Here is a 21015-nt window from a genome sequence, read left to right as displayed (position 1 = left end):
GGGATAAATTCAGCCTGGTCATGAATTCAGCCCGCAAGTCTGAGACTTCAACTCTACATGAATATTTTCTTGATTTTTGAAAGTTTTCAATTAGAATTACTGAGCACCACTTAACTAGAATACTCTTTAGGAGAGCTGAGGTCTTGGTTAATTACATAAGGAAAGAGTGGAACAGATATTAATACAATGGCAGATAATCCAAGTGATTTAACGGGGTCATTGTCTATACTTTTGATTTCATACAGTAGTTTTGTTGCATAATTTTCTTCTATGTTTGCTAATTGGTGGTGACAAAAGCTTGTATTTGCTTGTATTCTGTAAGTGCCCATGATTAGGCATTGGTGATAGTGTGATTGGGGTGAGATGGTTGGCGTGAGGGAGGTGGATGCTCTTGAGGAACCAGAATTCCAGGTATTGTTGACTAACCCACAAAGAAGACTGGAAGGAGTTAAGAATGACCCAACAAACTTTTTGGTGCCCAGGCCCTACTATATGCTAGGCTTGAAATGAATAAAGCTTAGTGAATAATGCACATTATTCATTAATGAATAATTAATTGTGCCTTAAAACAGTATTGAAAGATAACAAGTCCAGGTGAGTTACCTGTAAATGTTGGTAACTTCCTACTTGACATTTTTTCCAAAAACTTTCCATCTTCTTTGTTTTTGAACCCAAGAGTCAAGAGATACTGTTGAGGAGGAAAAGATGACCAGTCAACTGTCTGAGGCAACACGTGGAGTCCTTGAAAGTCTAAAAAAAGACAAAGAACAAAAAAAATTTATCATTTTATTGTTTTCAAGGTATTTCCCCCCCTAGATTCCAAGAGTTATACTTGGAAAGAGGGATAAATACAAAAATTAAAGATACAAAACAAAAGTATGTGCATCAAAAGGTCAAATAGATAATATGTCAAAATCATACTTTATTATTCATATTTTTCTTAAAATATAAGCAAACAGAAGGGATAACAATAAAATACAGCTAGGTTACTTTTTCCTCATTTGCCATATTCAACATAACACAAAACTCAGGACCACAGGCTTGCAGGCTTGATATTTTTCTGTGTGACACTTTTCAAGAGAATTTGGTTTTTCTGTTCACAGTTTAAGAAAATAACATATGAAAGGAAAGAGAAAAATTACCAAGAATTAAAATATAAAGCTAATTAATTTAGTTGCTATTCCTCCTATAGCTGAAGGAAATTTAAAATGATAAATGTACTGACTTTTGTAATTAGACTTAATTTTTGTAATTAGAATTAATTTTTGTAATTACTTTTGTAATTAGACTTAGAAATAATTCAAGTGTCAAGAAAATGGTTCTAAAACAAACTCTGTTCTTAATGACCACAAAAACTAATATTTACTTAGTAATTATTTTCTACCTTCCCTTATTCTAAATATTTTGTGTTCATTCTATTAATATTGTGTTAGTTTCAGGTGTACAGAAAAGTGATTCAATTATATATATGTATACATATTTTTTCAGATTCTTTTCCATCATAGTTTATTAAAAGATATTGAAAATAGTTCCCTGTGCTGTACAGTAAATCCTTGTTGCCTGTCTATTTTATATGTAATAGTTGGTATCTGTTAATGCCATACTCCAATTTATCCCTCCCTTCCTTCCCTTTCCACTTTGGTAATGTTTGTTTTGTGTGTGCATGTTCAGTCATGTCTCTTTGAGACCCAGTGGGCTGTAGCCCACCAGGCTCCTCTCTCCATGGGATTTCCTAGGCAAGAATACTAGAGCGGGTTACCATTTCCTGCTCTAGGGCATGCTCCTGACCCAGGGATTGAACCCATGTCTCTTGTGTCTCCTGCATTGGCAGGCAGATTCCTTACCACATGCCACCTGAGAAGCCCTTGTTTTGTTTATTCTCTAAATCTTCAAGATAACTTTACAACATTGGTACTGTTATCCTCATGTTACAAACAGGAGGTTGAGGTACACAGATAGGAAGTGAATTGTCTGGAAACACAACCTGTAAGTGGACAAAGCAAGATTCATACTGGGCAGTCTGACGGTGGAGACCATGGGCCTAACCACTGCACTCTGCTTTCGGCTTGCTTGGCTTTGGGACAGGGACAAATGTTAGCCATGGGGTCTTGGAGGCCAGATTTACCTCATTCATCTCCGTTCTGAGTAATAATGCTTTATACAATAGACTTCTCAAAAGAAGGATAATGAACAGAGTTTAATGAGCCCTCCCTACTTAACACTGCCAGGGAGGGAAAAAGATGAAATTCCAAATATCCTTGAATTATGATTTAGATGAAAATTTTTAATCTAGAATCAGAACTCAAATGGCAACTGCTGGGAGCCGGTGAGGCATTCCGCTCGTGACAAAGGTCATGAGGAAGGAGGCTCGGCATACGCAAAGGCGGGATCGAGCCTCAGGAGTCTGCCCAGATATTCTCGAGCATTTTCCCCCCCAAAAACCAGAGTCTGCCTACTTTATTGCTTTGTGCTCTCACCTCTGACTTTACTGGGGGCTGTCCCCTACCACCATCTCGCTCTCTCTGTCAAAGAGTTAACTTACAGCTCCAATAATAAAGTTCCTGGGCAATTAGGAGTGTTTAAATCCAAACCCCTCAGATGGCTCTCTAACTCGCCTGACAAGTTTACCCGGACTCCTACAGCTATGCATACGATTGTTTACAGTCTCCCAGCCTCAAGAGGCACAGGAAGCTTAAGATATTCAAATAGCTTAGAGCCTCTCAGAGAATTAGAAACTGTCAGAATAAACTAGTAAAGGATTTCATTGATGAGCCAATGCTTGTTGCCAAGTTTTCACATCCCCTGAATTGTATCCTTGAATGTGTATTAATTAATATAGTTGGTATGTAGAAAAAATAAGTAGTGGCCTTGGTGTTAGTAACTTTAGACCCTTAAGGTAATAAATTATTTTCTTTGTTGTAAACCCATTACACATCCGCCCTATAGGAATGCAATTTTATCTTTGGAAGATGGCGCCAAACCTTAAAATAATCACTCTTAGAGAAAATAAGTCTTTGTTGATAAGTTCTTGTCAAGAGTCATAAAATGTTAGTAGGCCTTCTGGCCAGAAGATGATGTAAATCACCTAAACCATTTGTATACGATAAATTTGCAGGAAAGAAACCCTGGTTTTTGATAAGAATCAAAGACTGCTGACTTTGCATCCCCTATTATCCTCTATGTGTAACTTAGGGTATAAAAGCCCCTGTTAAAAATAAAGCTACGGGCCTTGCTCACCAATGCTTGGTCTCCCCATGTCATTCTTTCCTTTAACTTCCGGCTGAAGTCTCCATCTGGAGCGTGGATATCCTCTGCGACCACTTATTTGCCTGGGCTTCTAAGACCCACTCGAGAAGGTGTCTGAGGTGGGGCACCTTCCGCTATTCGAGAGGGCGCCTGCGGCCTCCGTGGTCAGAGCTAACCTGGTGTCACGGGTTATATTGATTTTCCGCGTAAACCAAGCTACTCAGCCTCTTTTCTCCACTGAATTTTCCTACTGAGCTATCCTCATTCTATTACTCTTTATATCTCTAATTACCATTTGAATAGGTCGCCGACGCCGTCTCCCCTTCGAATACCCTGGATCAGCCGGGGCTGGTCCTCGGCAGGCAACAGTTCAAATATAGTCTTTGCTATCTGTAGTATTTCTTTTAAAAATAATAGACACTGTGACTCCTCCACCCACCTTTTGAGCCGCAAAACACTTTGTTCAAGCTAAAATTTAACTGAGAAGCCCACTATTTAAAGTCAGTAAAGGTAGAGGTTTTCCATTAGAAGCCTGAATCAGTGACCACTGCCCCTCGTTGCTGTGCCCCATTTTATATCCCTCACACCGCAGCCATCTTGAAACCTCTCCTTCCCCACCACCAGAGGTCGTTTTTTAAGGCACAGTTTGGAAAACACTGCCGTAAGCTATGTGGCACATTTTGGTTAAGTAAATAGCATATGGCTGTCAAATAGAGTTAACATGTAGGCTGATAATTAAAAGAAAATATTACAAAATATCTTGTAAACACAAGCACAGAAGAAAAATACATTAAGCACGATTTAGTCTTTGGTGACTCAGGATCTGATAACCACTCAGTAATATTGAAGACTGACAATTACATGACCCTTCTTCTGTGTCCTACACAATACCCAGATTATCCTGCTCACTCAGTAACCACATAGAACAGGACATATTATGCCTACCCTACAAATGACCAAACTGGAGCTTCAAGAAGTTACAAATTTACCCAAGACCATACAGCAAATGGAGGGACAGGAATTGAGAGTCAGGCAGCTGGACATCAGAGCACAGGGCTTAACTCTCAAAACGACCCACTGATAATTATCATCACTTTGACAATCAATGGGAAGCGAGTTACAGAAGCAGGGCAATGCCAATATGTAGATGGCTTTACCAGACCCAATTCTAGATTGGACATTTCCTTACTCTATCTAGAAAAGTACAACGAAGGCTCAAGGGTTCATCACTTTCTATGCACTTTAAATGCAGATTGCAATGAGATGATGCTTTAGTTGGTGTTTGAATTCCAAACTCTTTTTAAAACGATGGCTCATTTCTGTAAACGAGGTAAAATGTGATTTCTGCATTTGCAGAAAATTTCTTTGCCTTTGAAATCTCCTGCAGATATTCACAGACACACCCAACCAAGAGATTACCTGTTTTACTGAAATTGCCAATCACCCAATCATGTGAAAAGGCAGCTAAGTGAAAATAAAAATGGATACTATTTTGAGCTGTGTGCTCAGTCATGTCCGACTCTTTGCAACTTCATGGACTGTAGCCTGCCAGGCTCCTCTGTCCATGGAATCTTCCAGGCAAGAATACTGGAGTGGGTTGCCATTTCCTCATCATTCTGATAAATGGTCATAACTTGTTTTTTTGGATTGCTATTATTCTTTTGCACTCTGTAAGAGCTGGCATTTCTAAATTGCTGGCATTTCCAGGAACTAGCATACTCTAGAGGTGGAGGGTAAGAGAAGGTGTGTGTTCCCTAGCGATGGTTTGCTCTTTTATCTGATTTTGCTTCCTCACTTAAAAGGCCCCAGGGCCTTCTGGTCAGACTGTGATGAAGTCTGGGGCCACCCTTTGGAGAGAGGCTTGGCTATCTGGGTAACTCCAGAGAACCCCTGAATGAGTGTGTTTAGGATGTGCTGTGCATGGGCTGGTATTTGAGGTGAGTTGCAGGAGGCATCGGAGAAGGCAATGGTACCCCACTCCAGTACTCTTGCCTGGAAAATCCCATGGACAGAGGAGACTGGTAGGCTGCAGTCCATGGGGTCACTAAGAGTCGGACACGACTGAGCGACTTCACTTTCACTTTTCACTTTCATGCATTGGAGAAGGAAATGGCAACCTACTCCAGTGTTCTTGCCTGGAGAGTCCCAGGAATAGGGGAGCCTGGTGGGCTGCCATCTATGGGGTCGCACAGAGTCAGACACGACTGAAGTGACTTAGCAGCAGCAGCAGCAGACAGCATCTTGAGATTTGGCATTTTCTGATATGTCTCTATTGCCAGAAACAGCCAATGTTTGCAGGATCTGTTACATAAATAGAATAAAGAATGAGAGGTTGATCTCTTCTTGTTCTCAAATATTTGATGGATAAAGAATGACAGTGGTTAGATCAACTAGAGAAATTAATATTAGCACTATAGCTAATTTATTATAAAATATATTTTCAAAAAGGTATTTTTTATTCCTTTTGGTGCTGTATGTTTCATCTTGTTCAATCCATGGTTCAATTCTAATTGAAGTTTTGAAATGTGAGAGGCCTCTATAAACATACTGCTAAATCAAAAACTATTTTTAAAGTATCATTTTTATTCCATTTGTATGCAGAGTAAATTGCAGTTGTGTGAACATTTAGCCTAGCAGGTGGTCTATGACCCAAAATGACAACATACTTCCAGATGTTGAATCTCATGTAACATTAATTTGAGCGCTAATTGTTCTTAGTTTTATGCTCATAAACCTCTACCTACGTCCGAAAAGCCCTGAGCCTCTGATGGGTATGAAAATTAACCAGACTATATTGTCCTTTGGTAGGAAAGTTGAATTGATTAAAGATGTCTTCTTTGCTCCTGTCATGTCAGAAGAAAACTTGGGAGAAATAAATCCCTTAAGGCATTCGTTTACAATTTATCACAATTGCAGATGAAATTTGGATGACTAGGACCAAAACTATTATTAAAAAATCAGTTTGCAGGTATGACACCGTTCCAAATTTTTACCATTAAGAAAGCAGATTTTTTAAAAAAATACCAAAGATAGATGATACAAACTTAGTTTCTTGTAGAAACATGATCTTTCAATTCTTTGGCCTCCAAGTGAAAGATGTCCAACTCTCAGCAAAAGAGGGTAATGTTTGCCCTTTATCAAGAACCTTTTATTGTACCTCAGGAGGCTGGAGCTGACTGGCAGGTACTCAAGTCATTCTTGTTCTTTGACCTTCTGTATGTTCCCTCCTTTCTCCTTGAAGTCACCTTCCTGAAGCTCAGTGACAGTTTCTGTCTCTGTCCCTCTCTTTGCCTTTCTGTCTGTCTGTGTCTCCCTTTCTCTCCTACCCACATGCCTACTGCTTCCCCTTCCTCCCTCTCTCTTCTATGCTGTCTCTTACTGTTATTTTCTTCATATAAACACTCTTGGGGGAATTTCTCTATTCTTGTGGCATTAGCTACTACTTCTAATCAAAAGACTGGGGGATCCAAAGCCATAGTCTCATCTACAAAATTTCCCGCATCACATTTCCCAGTGCCTACTGGGCCACTGGAGAAGGCAATGGCACCCCACTCCAGTACTTTTGCCTAGAAAATCCCATGGAAGGAGGAGCCTGGTAGGCTGTAGTCCAGGGGGTCGCTAGAGTCGGACACGACTGAGCAACTTCACTTTCACTTTTCATTTTCATGCATTGGCGAAGGAAATGGCAACCCACTCCAGTGTTTTTGCCTGGAGAATCCCAGGGATGGGGGAGCCTGATGGGCTGCTGCCTTTGGGGTCGCACAGAGTCGGACACGACTGAAGCGACTTAGCAGCAGCAGCAGTCCATAAAGGGGCTTCCCTGGTGGCTCAGTGGTAGAGAACCTGCCTGCCAATGCAGGAGATGTGGGTTTGATCCCTGGGTTGGGAAGATCCCCTGGAGAAGGAATTAGCAACCCACTCCAGTATTCTCACCTGGGAAATTCCGTGGACAGAGAAGTCTGGTGGACTACAGTCCATGGGGCCACAAAAGAGTCAGACATAACTTAGCAACTAAAACAACAGTCCATAAAGGGCTTCCTAAGTACTTCAGAGTGAGTGAGTGAAGTCACTCAGTCGTGTTTGACTCTCTGCGACCCCATGGACTGTAGCCTACAAGGATCCTCTGTCCATGGAATTTTCCAGGCAAGAGTACTAGAGTAGGTTGCCATTTCCTTCTCCAAGGGATCTTCCCGACCCAGGGATCGAACCTAGGTCTCCCACATTGCAGGCAGACGCTTTACCGTCCGAGCCGCAAGTACTTCAGAACCTCCTCCCAAACTCTTAAAGAACATCTAGACTATTCATTCCAGAGTGCATCTCCTCATGTTTAATGGGGTTATGTCTCATCACTCCAATAAGTTTTAATCCTCTTGAAGATAACATTGTCAAGTTATCTTCATGCTCCAAGCACCTAGTAGGTGCTCAGTCAATACTTGAATTGAATCTAAAAAAAAAAAAAACAAAAAACTTTTCTTAATCCTGTATTTTTAATGGTCCAGTAAGAATAGATCTTCAAAAAAATCAAGGCTCATTAGATGTTCAGAGCTTCTGAGATAGGATTTATTTCTCTGTTACAATGGTACGATCACTCACCTAGAGCCAGACATCCTGGAATGCAAAGTCAATTGGGCTTTAGGAAGCATCCCTACGGACAAAGCTAGTGGAGGTGATGGAATTCCAGCTGAGCTATTTCAAATCCTAAAGATGATGCTGTTAAAGTGTTGCACTCAATATGCCAGCAGATTGGAACACTCAGTGGTGGCCACAGGACTGGAAAAGATCAGTTTTCATTCCAATCCCAAAGAAAGGCAATGCCAAAGAATGTTCAAACTGCTACACAGTTGCACTCATCTCATACATCAACAAAGTAATGCTCAAAATTCTCCAAGCTAAGCTTCAACAATACGTGAACTGAGAAATTCCAGATATTCAAGCTGGATTCAGAAAAGGCAGAGGAACCAGAGATCAAATTGCCAACATCCGCTGGATCATCGAAAAAGCAAGAGAGTTCCAGAAAAACATCAATTTCTGCTTCATTGACTATGCTAAAGCCTTTGACTGTGTGGATCACAACAAATATGGAAAATTCTTCGAGTTGGGAATACCAGACCACCTGTCCTGCCTCCTCAGAAATCTGTAAGCAGGTCAAGAAGCAACAGTTAGAACTGGACATGGAACAACAGACTGGTTCCAAATCAGGAAAGAAGTACGTCAAGTATTGTCACCCCGCTTACTTAACTTCTATGCAGAGTACATCATGAGAAATGCTGAGCTGGATGAAACACAAGCTGGAATCAAGATGGCCGGGAGAAATATCAATAACCTCAGATATGCAGATGACACCACCCTTATGGCAGAAAGTGAAGAGGAACTAACGTGCCTTTTGATGAAAGTCAAAGAGGAGAGTTAAAAAGCTGGCTTAAAACTCAATATTCAAAAAATGAAGATCACGGCATCTGGTCCCATCACTTCATGGCAAATAGATGGGGAAACAACAGAAACAGCGACAAACATTTTTCTTGGGCTCCAAAATCACTTCGGACTGTGACTGCAGCCATGAAATTAAAAGACGCTTACTCCTTGGAAGAAAAGCTATGACAAACATAGACAGCATATTAAAAAGCAGAGACGTTACTTTGCCAACAAAGATCCATCTAGTCAAAGCTGTGGTTTTTCCAGTAGTCATGTATGGATGTGAGAGGTGGACCATAAAGAAAGCTGAGCACTGAAGAATTGATGCTTTTTAACTGTGGAGTTGGAGAAGACTCCTGAGAGTCCCTTGGACTGCAAGAAGATCCAACCAGTCCATCCTAAGGGAAATCAGTCCTGAATATTCATTGGAAGGACCGATGCTGAAGCTCCAGTACTTTGGCCACCTGATGCAAAGAAGTGACTCATTGGAAAAGACCCTGATGGTGGGAAAGATTGAAGGCAAGAGGAGAAGGGGATGACAGAGGATGAAATGTTTGGATGGCATCACTGACTCAATGGACATGAGTTTGGGTAAACTCCGGGAGTTGGTGATGGACAGGGAGGCCTGGTGTGCTGCAGTCCATGGGGTCGCAGAGTTGGACCTGACTGAGCGACAGAACCAAACTTAACTGAAATTTAGAAAAGAATATCACACAATCTTTGTTTTTCATTTTCCCTAAACAAGTGGTTTCTGGTCAATTTACAAAGGGTAAGTGAGGTAAAATAATCTGTATTAGATAACTCAGGGTAGTTGGTGCTCAAATGAACAGACCAGCTCTGCTGAGATGGAAGAATTAGTTTCGTATTCAGGTGGCGCTCTTGATGCAGCTTGTTCTCTGGGAAATGTGGAGTCTTCGTCACTAAGAAGATTGGATATATGGAGAATCTGGCTAAGTGAAACTGTCAGAAGCACCAGAAAAGCACCTGCAAAAATGTGAACTATTGAGTATAGATCAGCTGACTCATCTCTATGTAGAAGGGACTGCTTATTTTCATGAAGCTACGTATCTGTAAAATAAAATTTGAGCTCTCTGGACATAAAGTAGAAAGCACAGGTACCACCATCATCAATATTTTCTGTTGGACACCTCAACATAGCCACAGTCAACAGATTGTGGATGAACTTTTTAAAGCAATTTGGAAAAAAGAAAAGTCATAGAGATTTTAAAACTTTTTTAGAAATACGCAAATTTGCCAAGGTTCTCTTATCACCTTTCCCTAAGTTTCATTTCCTCTCCATTTTCCAGTGTCTATGTCATTTCTCTGCCCTTTGTCCATAACAAAATGTTCTGACATTTTGGGTTAGAGCAAAATCTCATTTCTAAAGGTCCCAGTTGTTCACTGCGAGATGGGACCATGTCAGTTTTATATGACTTCCTTTTAGTGCTCAGTCTCAGAGTTTAGTTTCTCCAGTCCCTTCATAATGCCAGCACTTTGTCACTACTTCTTTCCCAATCATTTTCTGAGCTTTATCTTGTACTTCTTTTAATACCGATACCTCTGTCTTGGAAGTTATCCACAAATTCACATCAGCAAGAAAATAGCAAAAGGCAGCAGCTTTTGCAGCTAACTTATCATTATTGCCCCCCCCATAAATAATAAAAGTTTCCACTTTTAAAAGCATAGTGTATTTTGATTTTTGCATTTGATGTGTGAGAAAGCTATATGTATAATGAATCTTTGTATAAAAAATTGTATTTTCCTTTTGACCTTCGTTATAATGTCAGAGCTGTAGATGCAAGTGAAAAAAATTGGTTTTCATTCCTAATTTTCCCTTTAGGCTGCTGGGCTACTTCTCCAAACCAATCTTGGTATGTTTTCTCTCATAACCCATTTGTAAAATGTGAAAAAAATTAATAACTACATAAGATTTTTATATGTAGTTTATTTTTATTTCACTTGAAATTCTTATTGTTTCTGAAGTTTTATGTTTAATCAGCTGTATTGTATTTATTCTGGGGAAGTTCCTTAATTCCATCCCTAACAAAGTAGATTTGAGACAAACAGGAAAGATATTATTTCCTTCAATATTTGTTAGATTCACAGTTAGTGAAATAACATATTGTCGCTATAATGCCCTGAATTTCTGGGGCCTGGAGTAGGATTATTTTTCCCCTTCTTTGAGAATTTTAACTCTAGGCATGGGATAAGGTTTGAATTTATACTATACCTAGATGCCCAGGAAATCTCAGCTCCAGAAACAAAGGCTCTCGCATTGGTAGGACTCTCTAGTGTTTGGAAAAATCAAAAGAAATCCCTGGAAGGAAACAAAGTCAACCCAAACTCTACTGGATTCTCATATGTAAAGCCACACTAAATAGTGGCTTGCACCCAAGAGTAAATAACATACACATGTTACTATCTACAGTGAGTGAGAGATGGTGGGGTATCATAGAAAAATAGTTGGTCTTTGTCCCCAGTTTCTGGCATAGAGCTTCTATGATGCCTGGAATTTCCTGAGTGGTAACGGATAATAGGAGTGTCTTTTGTTCTAATGAGGTGACTCTTGACAGACCCCAGAGAGCTTATGCCAGGATGGGGGCTAGTCTCAAGAAAGACCAAGCCTTGACTGGAAACATGGAACTTTCAGCCTCATTCTTCATGCTCTGGGGAGACAGGCTGGAGATTGAGTTAATCACCAGTGGTCAATGATTACACCAATCATGATGAAACCTCCATAAACCCCCCAGATGATGGGGTGCGGAGAGCTTCTGGGTTAGTGCAGTTCAGTGAGGTACTGGGAGAGTGGTGCACCCAGAGAGAGCTTGGGAGCTCCCTGAACACACACACACACACACCTCTGCATACCTTACTTTGCCCTGTTTTTCCATACGATGTTACCAAAAAAACCCAAATGAACTTTTTGGCAAACCCGATATCTCTTCAGTTTGGCTGTTCTTGAGTTGTATCCTTATGATAAACTAGTAAGTAAAGCACTTCCTGAGTACTATAAGTCATCCTGGAAAATTATAAGACCTAAATTTGGGGTGGTGGGAACCCCCAATTTAAAACTTCTTGATTAGAAGTATAGGAGACCTGGAACTTGTGACTGGCATCTGAAGTTGAGGGGACAGTCTTGTAGGATAGATCCCTTAGTCTGTGAGGTCTGTATTGACTCTGGATAATTAGTACCGAAGTTGAATTATTAAAAGCCCAGTTGGTGGCTAAGAGTTAGAGCACTGGTACAGAAAACACCAACATATTTGGTGTCAAAAGTGTTGTGAGGAAAAGGCAATCCTATATTTGGGGTCAGAAGTGAGATTTGCTAAAATGGTTTTGGCTCATGGAAACATGTGGTTTGGGAAAAAAAGGATAAACGAGTGGAGGGTGAGAAGTCTTTGATTCCTGGGTGGCCACTCTTGGTGTGCAACTGCAGTTGTGCTGTGATCAGTTACTAAAGATAAGAGATACCCATTGTAGCAATGAACCCAACCATTCACTCAATGCATTAAGAAATACAAACCAACAAGAGAAAAGCAAAATGTACAATCTTGATTATCATTACCTGTTACAGCTAAAATGAAATTAAAAGAGAGTTCTGAATTGGATTAACATTTACAGTCCATGGGGTTCCAAAAAATGGGACATGACTGAGTGACTAACACTCATTCAGATTCAAAATGGATAGCATAGAGAGATAAAGAAATAGAAAATATAAGGAACGGCTTCAGTGATAACGGAAAATTGGATGAATAGAGGTAACAAGTGTCCAGCTAAAATTCTTCAATGAAAGAATAGCAAGGAGTAAGGATTAGTATTTTTTTTTAATGTTGACAATTTTTCAGATTATATGAATTTTTCAGAATATATGAATACATGACTCCTTAGATTATGGAGCATGGTGACTTCCAGGTGAGGACAGTGTTTATGTTGGTAGGAGGTAGGGAATGGTTGGGGATTTTTCAGAGGCCGGTAGAGGATACCTGGAGAGCTAGCAGCGTTTTTTTTTTTTTTTTTTTACTTTATTTATTCTGTAATAATTAGTTTAGCTGAGCATTTGTTTTGTGTAAATTTAAATGTCTGTGATATTTCACAATAAAAATGATTTAAAGAATAAATGAGAAAAGATGAATAACTTGGCTGAGGGGACTTTCCTGGTGGTCCAGTGGTTAAAAAACTGTGCTTCTAATGCAGAGGGCCTGGGTTCAATCCCTTGTCCGGTAACTAAGATCCCACATACCAGTGTGGCATGGCCAAAAAGTAAATTAAAAAAAAAAAAAGAATAACAAATAACTTGGATGGGGCTCTATTTTAGGTGTGAAAAGCAGTGATTATATCTGGACCACAAGATTATCAAGAAAAGCTCCTGCCTAAAAGGTGTAAGGTAACTGAGCCAAGTATTAAAGCATAAGTAAATAGGACCTGAATGCCAAATATGTAAAACTGAAGGAAGAAAAAAGGATAATACTGCAAAATAGAAATTTCCAATTCTGCACACAACCGATTTGTAGAGTTTAAAATTAAGAACACGGAGACATTGTTTTACATAATTGAGAGTTCAGTCTTTAGGGATTTTAATGCTCAGATGCATGATTCATTAGATAGCAGTGCCTAATGATTAACTATGATATTACAGAGTGGCTAGATTAGACAACATAAGTAAGTGTTTCAGGAAAAATAAAATCTTGACATGAATATTTACCTCACTGCTCCTTTACCTGCCGAAATGAGCTCAGTTTATTTTGAAATTATTATGGAGCTTTTTTTTTTTTAATGTAGACTGAGGTAACTGGTGATGGATAAGAGCCTGAGAAATTGTTAAGGCTGCCAAGATTGATACAAGAAAGGGATTACTCTGTTCATGAAGGAATAAACTTGGGGAGTATATTTGGAGAGCTTAGAGTGGGAAAAGAGACTTGGCGGGAAGCTGCCGTGTAAGTGTGTGCATGTGTACATTACAGGGTTTCTCTGAGCATGATGGATAAAATACCTCTGACATCTGCTTTCTGCCATGTATCTCATTCCAACCACAGCACCTTGCCCCAACACATTGGTTTTTCTTAAGAGGCTAGAGTAAAAACTTACATTACTTCCATTTATTTTTGAATTACTGACTGGTATTTCTTTAAATGAAACATTGTTTGTCTTCAGTCAGGTCCCATAAGAAAACACATTAAGCAGGATGCATTACACTTTCAGAGAGGTCCAGGAGAAATGCAATCATAGAAGGCAAGAGACAGTAGATGATGGAGACCAGAGGTGAACAATGTTGTAACCTGCTACTGCAAAGGATAAGTGGGCTGCTCACTGAGAAGTGTTTACTCTCATTAGACAGAATAGTGCTGGAACACCACTCTTCCTATTGGGGAGACCAACAGCTTAGTATTTTAAGAACAGAGACTTTAGCCCTGTATATGAGGAATTTCTTTACTTTGGGAATGATTCTCTATTTCTACAAAGAATTCTTGTGGTACAAACATGAGATTATTTATCTTTATAACCAATCTGGCTGTAACACTTTCATAATAATATTGGACATGTAGGCTCTTTAGTTCCATAAACTTTTCCATTTGATAAAGTGAGTTAGAAAGAGGAGGAAAATAGTTTAATTTTGGAAGTTCTTTATCATGCTAAAATTATAGAAGAAGAAAGAATAAAATAAGGAATTTTAACTTCACATTTTAGAGAGCATAAGACTGTATTATCCTTACTGGTAAATGATGACTGAACAAGAACAAGGTTATAAATTTCAGTGAAAAGCAATTTTTAAAGGTCTATTTTAAAACAATATATTATTTCTCTGAACATACATATTTACTCTTGGGAATTAAATTACATTGGAAAGACAAAATATGACTCTATCCACCTAAGTGTTAAAGTAATTGATATCTGATCCAGAAAACTTTTCTATTAAACATTACTAAGCACAGATCCATTACTGAATATTTATTTATTTAGCAAATAAATCTTGATATTTTCATCAAGTGGAGACAGGATATGCTTATTGTATTACTTTATTATTATTAAAATACAACCATGCAAGAATAAGAACTATAGAGAATTGCATTATTTCATTGGAATCTATGAATAAAAATCTCAAGCAAAATCTTTATAAATGAAAACATAATAATTCTAGGGTTAGTGAATTATTATTTGTTTTATATATGCTGACTACTCTGCATGAATCAAACTAGATTTTTCCTTAAATAAGAAAAATGGATAGCTACACTACTAAAATTCAGTAATTTTTTTCCTCCATGAGATGTAGTACAATATAGCTCTATTATAATATAGCTTTAAGATTTTGGTGGGTCTTACCACATTCCCCACATAGCAAAGAATGCACAGTGAATTCCTGAGGATATATAAGCCTGGTTGTGTGATGAGGCAGATTTGAATATTGACCCTCCCTTATCAGTCTTGTAGAGGTTATAAGGGCAATATAAATATGGTCTTAGTGCTTGCCACTGAGGGAGGCTTCCCTGGTGGCTCAATCAGTGAAGAATCCGCCTGCAGTGTGGAAGACCTGGGTTCAGTCTTTGGGTTGGGAAGATCCCCTGGAGAAGGACATGACATCCTACTCAAGTACTCTTGCCTGGAGAATTCCAAGGACAGGGGAGCCTGGTGGGCTACAATCCATGGGATTGCAAAGAGTCAGACATAACTGAGCAACTAAGCACAGCACTGAGGGTGAAGTGAGTTTTTCTCATAATAAATCACTAATTTAGTTGGTCTATTTAATAAAATATTAAAACTATTTAGACCTCTATGAATTTCAAAATGAGTTTTTTACAGTTTTTTCCCTTTGTAATTTATTTTTCATGTGAAAATCCCTGATAAGGGTGAGTGTGAATTAGGGGTTAGCTAGAAAGAACACACTGCCTGGGGGATCTCTATAACGAATACTCTTCTTGCTTATCACCATCACCTCTGCCAGCTATTACTGGGCTCACAGCATTGTCACATGACCACAGAGTAATGAACTCAATACTGTGTGTGCTTGCTGAAGGTGACCTGGAGTTGGGCAGAGTTTCTGAGTTGGAGGTTTGTGTGCCAGCCTCTGCTGGGAGAGCTAAATGTATTAGTCTCCAAGTTTTAATGATAATACCTACTTATCCTGTAGAACTTTGATAAGTAGACTTTTTATCCAATATCTTCAAGGTACAGATTTTATGACCTTCATCTGTTGACTGTTGATTTAGATGACTTCTAAAACTCCTACTTGTGACCTCAGTTTTCCCTGCTGGAATGCAAACTGTGTAATTGTGTTCTGTCTCCTGTGGGGCATCTGTGTCTCTCCTGAAATGTTCCCTTTCTTTGAGTGGATACAAACACATATGTATGAGAACATCCACCTGTAGTTGTTCAAGGAAGGATGAGTGAGTGGGAGGTAGAAGGGTATGTACACAAACTGAGTGTTTCTGAGAGTGAGTTTGACTGCACATAGGGGGATGTTTATTCTTTCTCCATTGAGTTCACATGAATTTATTGTGTACACTGTAGATGGAGTAGGAAAGCATCTACTAGTTATGATGTAAGGTAGTCTGTTAGAGTTAAGTCACCTGATTTAACAGAGAATCTCCAAATCTCAGTGATCTGAGACAAGAGAATTTTTTTTTTTTAATTTGTGTAGGTATTCAGTGGGTTGCCTTCCATATGGTCATTCAGGGATCTAAGTTTCTTTTGCCTCGTAGCTTCTTTAGTTCTGCAGTTCTACCCACTCAGTCAGTAGCAAGGGAAAGAGAATTCTATATGGCAGAAGTTTATAGGTCAGGCCTGCGAGTGGCATATATTATTTCTATCCACATTCAAACACTGTCTGTTATTGAGTCACCAACCTCACTGAAGTGTAAAGAAAGCTGGAAATGTCTTCTGGTTATGCATGTAGGGGGAAAAGAAAATAGTTTGGTAAACAACTAGCTAGTCTTTGCCACTTTTGATTAGGACTTCTAATCCCAAACTGCTCTTTCATCTGTTTTCTCCTCCACCATTCTTTTAATTAGAATCAGCCTTCCATTCCATAATTTGAGCTTAGGTTTTAATTGAAATATTCTTTAGAAGAGAGGAAAAATACAGTCCAACTTGCACCCTGAAGTATAAATGATTAAAGTCAGGTATATTGTAGCACTACCTAGTATATTGTCTGGAATATATGTACTTAATAAATGTTTGATGAATAAATAAGTAGCTGAATATACAACTCATCACCATTGTAGATCTTCTTGTCCTGAGGATCTTGGGATTCTGGAGCATGGAAAAAAGGATAAGAGAAATGGCAGAATAACACAGCGAGTTGGAGAGAGGACTAAAGTGACTTCCAGTCTCCAGGGGAGAAGAGGAAATCTCTAGAGTGGGATCTAGAATTAGCATTCTGGCAGGGAGAGGGGATCTTAGAAGGTAGCTCTTGTCTGGGCCAATTTGTGTTATAGGGTGGCTGATGTACATATAAAAAGAATCTGCACCAGAAAGCAGTATGGGGACTCATATAGGTGCCCTTGGGTGACCTGATGAGGTCACATAAAAGTGACCCCATCAGGTCCTGCTCAAACTAACAAAACTGTCTCAAGTTGCACTAGCCATGTAAACTGCCAGCCTGCACCAGACTTTGGAAGAGGACTCTTTCCTCACATGCCCTCAGGCTTCTGGGCTTCCCTGATGGCTCAGCAGGTAAAGAATCCACCTGCAATACAGGAGATTAGATCCCTGGGTTGGGAAGACCTTTGAAGGAGGTTATAGCAACCTACTCCAGGATGTTAGCCTGAAGAATCTCATGGACAGAGGAGCCTGGCAGGCTACAGTGCGGTGGATCACAATGAGTTAGACACTACTGAGGTGACTGAGAACACACGCACAAGCAAGAGTGTTGAAACCAGAGTAGAAGGAGAAGAAAGTCCCATGGAAAGGGGGGAAAAATGGTGAATTGGATCAGATAATTACTGAAGAGAATCTAAATTTTAGAAATGATTGGATGGGATTGTGTCCCGTGGGGTGGGAGAGAATACATTTTTGGCTCTGGGCAGATCAAAGGCAAATGTGTAGGTTAAAAAAAATTCTTACGTTTGTACACATTTGCTGTGTAACTGTCCAGTTACACTGCATGGCTACTTGTTGAAATAAGTAACTGAATACATTTTTGGCAACATAGAAGCTTCTTAAATTCTATCAAAGCAGATAAAAGGAGAATCCTGGGGCTTCCCAGGTCAATCAGTGGTAAAGAAATCCACAGCCAATGCAGGAGACACAAGGTGAGAGTTTGATCCCTGGGTTGGCAAGATCTTCGGAGGAGGAGGAAATGACAGTCCACTTGACGATTCTTGCCTGGAAAATTCCATGGATAGAAGAGCCTGGTGGGCTACAGTCCATAGGGTTGCAAAGAGTCAGTCGTGACTGAGCATGCTCGCCACAACAAACCATTGTTCTTCTAGGCCCTATCTTTCTTTGTATGACTCACTGTCTAGCTACTGCCTTTAGCTACTGATACCTGCCCAAATCATCACTCTGCACCTCTTGTGAGAAATATACAGAAGCTAAAGACCACATCTGACCTCCTCTCTTCCTCACCTTGGAATTACCTGAGGGGAAAAGAAGAGATGCCACTAAGACTCGCACATACAGTTAGTAATAGTGGATTCACCGTCATTCCAGCAATAGCTTTGGAGAGACCCTTTAATCAGTGCAACAGAGGCAAATAATGCATGTCATCAATGTAATAGTCTGTTAACCCAAAGTACCCATCATCCAGAGCAAAGAACCCAACCAGTCCTTACGAAATTTAAAATTCAAGATTGCCTTCTCTACCTCCCTTTCTCCTTCAGAGACTGCGTCTTTTCTCTCTCTGTTCTCATACAGCACTGTCACAATCCAGCAATTAGTAATTATAAAATAATAGAAACAATCATCAGTAACTTATAATTATCTTCTCTTTCATAGTATAAGATTCTTTAGCATGAATCACCTTGCCAAAAAATCATAATTCATCTTGATAACAAGTTTGATGGAGTCACATGAGACATGAATCTGGCTCATTAATGTTATTATTGTTTTTAAATCTTCAGTGGCAACAGTGCTTCCTAAGTATTAATTAATCTTCATAACTTCTCTGTAAAGTAGGTTAAATATAACTAAATTTATTCTACCAGTAGAGAAATTGGCAAATCGGTGATCTCCTCAATGAATCTCTCTTCATTACCAATGGATCTGAGAGCAGATGTGGAAATAACTGAATCTTATTAATTTTCCATGATACTAGATTGACATAACTTGTGTGTGCTCTTGATTTCACTCTTTTCCTCCCCAAAGCCCTCTGAAGATATCCATAACAAAATGATAAGTGATTTATAACAATTGACAAAAATTGTGAGTTCTGAAACATTTTTATCTACTCTCTTAAAAATGCTCAAGTTAAGTAAATTATCATCAGTGGTCATTATAGAGTGTGATTTCTTCTCTTTCTATGCCTTCAAATTTTCATTGTTCCTTAAGGTTTTACTGGTTATATTTTTAAATCTCTTTTTTCTGAAGAGCTTGAGGCATTGTGGAAGAAACAGATTCCATAGGACCTAAAGTTAATGCTTTAGTCCCATCTTGGCTTCTATCAGATGGAAATAAGGTACCCCAAAGATGGGGTACAATCCATGTCCATGCGACGACATGGATTCAAATCCAAGGCTCGCCGCCACTGTTGTGGTGGTTTTCTGCGTATCTTTGGAAAAACTGTTTGTTTCTTCTGGTTACCGTTCTCATTTCTACCTGAGAATCATCTTAGTCACTTGAGTTATGAGAGTAACAAGAGATAATGAATGTTGAGTAGCTGGCACCTTAAAAGTGATCACTAATGGAGTGTTATTGATCATATAAATCAGTGGTTTGACTCCAAAACCCTAGCAAAAGGAACGTGGGGGGCTTAACAGGAAGATACAATATTAGGTGTATGTACTTAGAGATTTTGCTTAACATGGTAGTCATTGTTGATGGGCTTTTAATTTTGGAAGTACCAAATGGTCTTTAATATTGTTTTGAGTCAATGATTTAAAGACAGTAAAACGGCAATAACAAAAGCTTTTGACAACTCTTAGTATCTTAGATAACTAGATATTTCTATCTCTGTTAGGGATTGGCTCTTAATTTAATACAAGAAAATTCTTAATTTAGAATAAATTTGGAACATGGTAGAAAGTATTGAATGAATAAAAGCAATTGGCCTCCAGAGACAAAAAGAGCAAAAAAGAACACCACAAGTGTTGTGTTCTTTGTATACATTTGACTATCCAGATCTCCTTTGGATACCAGTGGCTGAAGAACATTAAAAAAAAAAAAAAAAAAAAGAGGCGCATTTGAGGTATGAGATAGATGGAGCAAGGAAAATAGAAAGAGAAGGGACTAGAGAAAAAATTTCTTCTTCAGGAAAGTACTAGAATCACCTAGTCTACTGATGAAGGATATGAAAAAAGGTGAAATTTTACACAAGTTACTCCTTCATTTTTTAAAAAATCTTAGAGTTTCTAAGTGTTACCTCTCCTCTTAAAAAAAGAAACATGACCAATGACACAAGGGATATTACACCAGACCTATAAGGCTAGCTCTACATAAAACCTAGAAATAACTTTCTATTTCAACTCAGTTCAGTTCAGTTCAGTCACTCAGTTGTGTCCGACTCTGTGACCCCATGAATCGCAGCATGCCAGGCCTCCCTGTTCATCACCAACTCCTAGAGCTCAGCCAAACTAGTGTGCATCGAGTTGGTGATGCCATCCAGCCACCTCATCCTCTGTTATCCCTTTCTCCTCCTGCCCCCAGTCCCTCCCAGCATCAGGGTCTTTTCAAATGAGTCAACTCTTCGCATGAAGTGGCCAAAGTATTGGAGTTTCAGCCTCAGCATCAGTCCTTTCAATGAACACCCAGGACTGATCTCCTTTAGGATGGACTGGTTGGATCTTCTTGCAGTCCAAGGGACTCTCAAGAGTCTTCTCCAACACCACAGTTCAAAAGCATCAATTCTTCGGTGCTCAGCTTTCTCTACAGTCCAATTCTCACATCCATACATGACCACTGGAAAAACCATAGTCTTTCAACTCAACAGATTAATAATAAAAAAAAAAATCCTTAAAATAGAAATAACAAAAATCAGAAACATCCCTGTATTTGTTTTTTATGAAAATAAAGCATCAGCTGATACTTTGAAGATACTGATTCTTACCTGTGTAGATAAACTCCACATATGCAGGATGAATTTTTGTGAAAACTTCTTTTACTTTTTCTATTTTATCAGCTCTGATTTTTGTTGCAAATGGTGTGTACATAACTGAGAAAGATTCCGCTCTGGTGATGGCTTCCTCAATCATGGCCTAAGAGAAAGCA

The 21015-nt window shown here is 39.2% G+C and overlaps 1 protein-coding gene across 3 annotated transcripts in view; it reads right to left on the bottom strand.

Annotated features, from left to right (window-relative positions):
- SPATA16 (spermatogenesis associated 16) overlaps positions 1 to 21015 on the bottom strand; it is a 277669-nt gene that overhangs the window by 48995 nt on the left and 207659 nt on the right. For all 3 annotated transcript variants that reach the window (XM_024995427.2, XM_002684936.7, XM_005201702.5), the window contains 2 exons: positions 20855 to 21002; positions 604 to 750 (listed from right to left, as the gene is read on the bottom strand). In XM_024995427.2, the coding sequence (XP_024851195.1) occupies positions 604 to 750; positions 20855 to 21002 (295 nt within the window). The remainder of the gene's footprint in view (positions 1 to 603; positions 751 to 20854; positions 21003 to 21015) is intronic.

Source organism: Bos taurus, chromosome 1 (assembly GCF_002263795.3).
Source record: "Bos taurus isolate L1 Dominette 01449 registration number 42190680 breed Hereford chromosome 1, ARS-UCD2.0, whole genome shotgun sequence".
Classification (NCBI taxonomy): domain Eukaryota; kingdom Metazoa; phylum Chordata; class Mammalia; order Artiodactyla; family Bovidae; genus Bos; species Bos taurus.
This window is presented reverse-complemented; position numbering and strand designations above follow the sequence as displayed.